This window comes from Teleopsis dalmanni, chromosome 2 (genome assembly GCF_002237135.1).
Source record: "Teleopsis dalmanni isolate 2A chromosome 2, ASM223713v2, whole genome shotgun sequence".
NCBI classification, from domain to species: Eukaryota; Metazoa; Arthropoda; class Insecta; order Diptera; family Diopsidae; genus Teleopsis; species Teleopsis dalmanni.
The window spans coordinates 17,447,965-17,454,589 of record NC_051847.1 but is presented as its reverse complement, the minus strand read 5'-3'; the positions used below and the strand labels follow the sequence as shown (position 1 = coordinate 17,454,589).

At 29.8% G+C, this 6,625-nt stretch overlaps 1 protein-coding gene across 1 annotated transcript; it reads left to right on the top strand.

The window, feature by feature from the left end:
* The first annotated feature begins 473 nt into the window (after positions 1-473).
* LOC119674012 (clumping factor B-like) lies at positions 474-4,805 on the top strand. Its single transcript, XM_038085134.1, has 3 exons — positions 474-588; positions 3,981-4,274; positions 4,342-4,805. The coding sequence occupies exons 1-3, from the start codon at positions 474-476 to the stop codon at positions 4,803-4,805; spliced, it is 873 nt and encodes a 290-aa protein (XP_037941062.1).
* Positions 4,806-6,625: the final 1,820 nt, after the last annotated feature.

The following is a 6,625-nucleotide window of genomic DNA, read 5'->3' as shown; positions in this document are numbered from 1 at the left end:
ACGCCTCGTTTGACATTTGTTTCAGACTAACACATCTTTTGAAGTTCAAGTAAACAAAGTCTGAAAGATACTTATTTTTTATATCTTATCTTATCCATAGTTATCAACCCTAATGGGGTTTTGGAAGGGCCAGGAAATTTGTTTGTTGAACGACAGTATATTTTTTTTTTTCCTCTTGCACCAGAGCAATCACCCACCCATGGTCAATGATGACGCATATATTCAAGCCGTGAATGTCAATATCGGTGATATATAATATGTCAAGATTGTTACACTTCTGCAATACCAGTGTTCAGTTCATGTGTTCAAATTATCTCTTCCAATATTTGTTTGAAGAAATTAATTCACATAAAGTCACATTCTCTTAAATGTCGTCAAATCATTTCGTCTACTAGCGAATATTTTTATACTAGCTTAATATCTTTTTCCAACAGTAGTAAAAAGATTGAATTTTTTTTTTTCATTTTTATATAATGACATTTGATAAGCTGATGACAATCTACAAGACACTTGTACATATTACACAAGATGAAAAAGATCGATTTGAAACTTACACGAAACAACTTTTTGATTATTGTAATGCGATAGGTAAACATGCCTCTGATTTATAATTCACAATTATAAATATTAATATCTTGATATTACATGTTTACATATATGCAGTAGATATGCATTTATAAAAAACTTACTGGTTACTTTTTAAAGTATTTTCAATTACTCCTAATTCGGCAACATTTGCAAATTGCAGACAAGTCAATCAATTTCATTTGTGGATTCGATAATAAATCAATTTGCAAGGCCTGCTCCCCAACTCAACTCCCCACCTCCCCAACTATATAGTAGTTGCATGAGCGTTGTTGACTCGTATCTTGCACAGTCCAAATAAACTTGCATAACGTTTTAGTGATATTTTCAATTAAAGTGCAGTGTTGTGCAAGAGATATCAATTGATAAGTTGATGTGCGGTAGTTGCACACAAATGTGTATAGGCAAATTTAAATTGCATTTTATTGCAATATATTATAAGCTAATTAATTTGAGTTAAAAATTAATTTATATTTTAATTTAAATTTTAATAAAACTGTTACATACAAAAATCGATTAAAGCAGTTTTGATTTTTACAAGTAGAAATCAAGAAATCATATGCATATGACATAGCCATGCATACATTGCTCTTATATACATTCTTAAATGCCTAATGTTGACAGCTGCTGCTTAGCAACATTGTTGACAACAATTTATGAAATTGATTGTGCTTGATAATATAAAAATTGAATTTAATTTAATTAAATTTATGAAATGTACAATTGTATTGCAGTTGGAAAATTAGTTTATAATTAATTTAAACAATTTAAAATTTATTACTGCAAACTTAAACTGTTAAGTTTCGGATCAGAATGATAAGAGGAAAACATTATCCATTTGATTTGTCACTGCCTGGAACTCGCCAAAATGCGCACATTAGTTATAGGATATCCCTTTCTAAAATATCTATAGGCGTTAAAAGCATTTTCTTTATAATATTATCGAGGACACGTTTATCAGTAGCAGCAGAGTGGTTACCTGAGCGTCGAGCGTTTTTTAGTTGCAAGGGAACTTAAAATGATAATACAAGACAGAAATATTGTTGAAATGAAATTTTTTTATTATAATCTGGTAGATAATTTCATGGCATTTATTTTTGGAAAACGAGTTACATGATCCATTCGATCAGTCCAATTTTTGACTATTTTTTGTAATAAATGTGGCCGTATGGCGGCAATGGTGACATGAACAATGCTTCCAATGCTTAAAGAGTTGCTGGTTTGTCAGTTGTCGACATAAAAAGTCATCGAGAGGTGTTAAATGTCGCGAACGAGTGGGCCAATTAACAGGACCACTTCTGAAAACAAAGTTATTATCAAATTGATTTTGCTATAAATCGATTATTAAGCGCGGTATATGGCACGATAGTCTTGTTAGCACCAAATGCCAAATATGATCAGTCAATATTCGACTGATAAATTTTTGGAATAAAAATTCAGTCAACAGGGCTCGATAGTGCTCGCCACTCAACATATCAGCACCTCCTTCCTCATTTCGAAAGAAATAAGAACCGCACCAAACAGATAATTTTAATGGTTTTAAATTGAGAAGAGTAAAGTTAGTGCGAAAACGATTAATAACCGCACGAATTGCTTGCTTACTATATAAATTATGTTGACCGTAAAATGGACGAAATGCTCCATGAACTTTACGAACAGATTTACTTTTTTCAAAGTAAATTTTTACAATTTGGAAACCGTTGTTCTAACGTTAAACGACTCATGATACATCACTAAACCTTACTGAATATCAAGACAGTTTGACATTCTCAGCTATCAAACCATAATAGCATGTTTAGGCCTAGGTTATGTTGCAATGGCGGCCTTATACATCAAAGCCCATTTGGCATCATATAATGACCCGTTGTAAACAAAGGCATGGTGGCAATAGAATTTGTAAGGTTTAAACTTATTTTTGAGTCAATGGGATTATTTTGTCCCACTGAAAATTTTCTAATAAGTAAACACATTTATATATTCTCTTTAATAATCAGTTTATATAACTGCCTTGAAGTATACGCAAAAATTAGTTTATTCAGACCTTAATGAAGTTCTTGCGCAATCGAATCAGGATGTAGATTAATAAAAATATATATTTAATTTTATAGTAATACAAAATACGCATTATCAGTTTTTCACATAATAAAATGAGTCACTGCAATATGAATAATAGAGTATAATGCAATACATATAGTTTATTATAATTAAGACAATAATTTATTTTTATCGCTTTTTCTAGTAAATTTAAAATAGGAAGCAAACTTAATTAATGAAATTTTCACTCCAATGAGAAAATTGAATAATTTATATATTTTAAAATGTCTATAAAGTACGTGAATCAGCAATTTTTATTATAGATTCTAACCAAATTGTATAAACTCATTAGAAGTATCTCAAACTTTAGTATATGTATTATAGAAATTTGTATTTTATATGAAAATAAAATATTCTTAATTTAACTTAAACTAAATATTCATTATAGTTGAATATAAAATTTATGGTTATACAATATCTTATGTTAATAAATGTTTTTTTTTATTTTTTCAGGTACGTACAGAGACATATTTTTTGCTTTCAACTGTAAGTACCACATTTTATGAATACGTTACCAAATACCAAAAAAAAGAAACCACCACACCATATTATATAGTTCTTTACAATTTGAATAGAAAGACTTCAATGTTAAACTCAATGAAAACAAAATATTTATGAATTGTTTGGCAATATCACGGAATAATCATAAGAACATAAAAATGTTCAGAATTACGATGACTTGTCACACACAACTCATAACGGAACGCGAAATTACGACTAACGAAAATTGTGTGGATTATTAACAAATTAGCGCACATAATTTAGCAACTCTTAATGTTGATAATAAATTTATAAAGAACACATTAACAACACTGAAATTTATGCAACACTGTTTGCGGTACAAGGTGGGCGCAGCAAATGCAAACAATTTAATTTACCACCTCAGGGCACGATATGAGCCAAATTGGTTGGAACGGCGTAATCGTTGTTGCTATAACATTTTATGTATCAATAATTTTGATAAATTTCAAATCTTGCTCAACTTTTTTATAACAATTTTTTTTAAACTGTTATAAAACATAACCTAACAACATCAACAATTTCCAAATGGTATAATAAAATATCAATAATCTGTAAGTTCAGTCTACGAACGATACATGACATTTGCGCGTGGGAAAGCTTATTCTCTTATGGTTTTCATAGATCTTAAGTAATAATAGAGAAGTATTGTTTTATAGAAGATTGGATTCTTTAACTTTACTTGATATACTTTATGGTCCCTCATCTGATGATACTGATGATAGTACTGACAGTGATACAGATACTGATAATGATATTGATATTAATTCTGATATTGATAGTGGTACTGATTCTGATAACTACGAGTATCTATGATACTGACGATAGTACTGACACTGATACATATACTGGTACTGAAATTGATACTGATTCCGATTGTGATATTGATAGTAATACTAATTCCAATACTGATTCTGATAATGATTTTGATAGTGATAGCGATATTGATACTAATTCTGATTCTGATATTGATAATGATATTGATACTGATTTTAATATTGACAGCGATACTGATTCTAATACTCATAGTGATACTGATATTCATACTGATTCTGATTCCGATAGTGATATTGACAGTAATACTGATTCTGATAATGATTTTGATAGTGATATTGATATAAATTCTGATTCTGATATTGATAGTGGTACTGATTCTGATAACTATGAATATCTATGATACTGATGATAGTACTGACACTGATACATATACTGGTACTGATATTCATGCTGATTCTGATTCCGAGAGTGATATTGACTGTAATACTGATTCTGATACTGATTCTGATAATGATTTTGATAGTGATATTGATATAGATTCTGATTTTGATATTGGTAGTGATACTGATACTGATTCTGATATTGATAATGGTACTGATACTGATAGTGATAGCTATAGTGATACTGATAGGAGTACTTATATTGATAATGATTCTGATTTTGATAGTGATACTGATTCTGATACTGATAGTGATACTGATGCGGATACTGACACTGATATTTATACTGATTCTGATACTGATACTAATACTGATAGAGAAACTTATATTCAAAAGAGAAAAATTCCAAAGTTTATTTCTCAGAAGAGGCTCAATCCGAATAGGGGTTGAAGCTAATGCAATAATAAGACCGTTTTTTCTAATACCATTGACATAGACATATGTTTCGCAATAATATAACAAGCTTTACATTGAACTCCAATGTAGATGCGACTAAACATGAAGCATTAAGACCTTTTATGAGACTGTATGCACTACAAAGCCCATAATTTATCTATAATTAAAACAATATAAAACAACTATGTGCTGTTTGGTGTTGTTCGATTTTTTAATAAATTGGGCCTACTAGATGGATACTATCATACTGACAGACATGCCATATATTATAAGTTTCACCCAATGACTTTTGTCGATATTGTAAATTTAAAAAGGAAAGTCCTAACAACGTGCTTGTTAGTACTTTCCTTGCTAACTGCTTTGTACTTCCGTATTAATTATACTCTTCGTAATTATAATATTTAAGGGACTTAATGTCAAGTGTTCATGCAGCCCATTACCAAACTAGTTAGTTTCGGATTTAAATGAGTGACTTTAAATTATAGCTAGTATATCTGATCACCAATTTACGAGTAAGTAATTTACGCCATGTAACGTTGAATGAACTAATATCATTTTAAATGTAATTACATATCGAGCACGCGTTTGTATTTCGATTGAATTTTTAATCTTAATTATAATCTTTATAATAATTAGGTAGATTTTATGTTGGATAACATTTATTTGCGCTCACTAGTTTTTTGGTACAAATTTCAATGGGTAAAAGATATCAAAAATAATTGAAATAATAAGCCAAATTACTATATTCATAAAATAACATAACATTGTAGAGTCGAAACTGTATTCGTTTACCAAAAAAAAAAAATAATGTCACAAAAAATATATCTTCTAGAAATAATATTTCTACTGGTATGCTTTGTAGTGTTGCTAAATTTTCGAGATACTAAAGTTCATTGTGCTTCGGCCAAGTTTAAAAATCTCATCTGCGAGTCCTTCAACAAGACTAAAGTCGATTTGAAGCACTGCAAGATTCAGGCACGTAACCGGCATATCAACACAATGTCAATGTACGTCATTGTGAAGGAGGTCGTTTACTCAGTCAAGGTAAAATGAAATACCAATAATATTAAGTGAGAATAATAGTAATAATTCTCTCCCACCAAGGTTACTGTAAAATTATTTAAACGTGCTAGTGGCTGGAGGCCCTTCCTCTATGAATTCACAGCTGATGGTTGCAAGTTTCTAGAAGCGCGCGAAAAATATCCACTGGTTTCTTACTTCTATAATATAGTCGGTAAATTTACCAACGTCAACCATACGTGTCCATATAATGTGCGTTTTATTTATGTATATATATATTTGTATTTGTATATTAATTTTGCATATCAATTCTTTGCCATCTTTTCTTGAACAGCACGACGTTTGGGTGGAGAAATTCTTCCTAGAAAACTCCACTGTTAGATTACCTTTTCCTTATGGTGATTACTTACTGGATATTTATTTTGCTGCAAACGGTGTACCATGGGGTCGTGGAAATTTGTCCTTCACATTTGATGAATATTAAAAAAATTTTAAATAGAAATATATTTTACATTGATACAATAAATTATATTCCTTGTGTGTAAATGTAAACAACACATGATAATTGTTAATGAATGTAGTAAACCTGAGATATAATCTGAGATCTGAGATAACTTGAGATAATAAATGAGATAAAACCCAATCAGTCAACAAAACATATTAAATCTCCATTATGTAGTATTATCACTAAAATAACCATCAAAATAGATATTGAGGCACTTGTGTAGTAAAAATAGTTTATTAAACAAACTGATTAAAAGAGAGTTATTGATAATAAACACAAAAAAAACAAA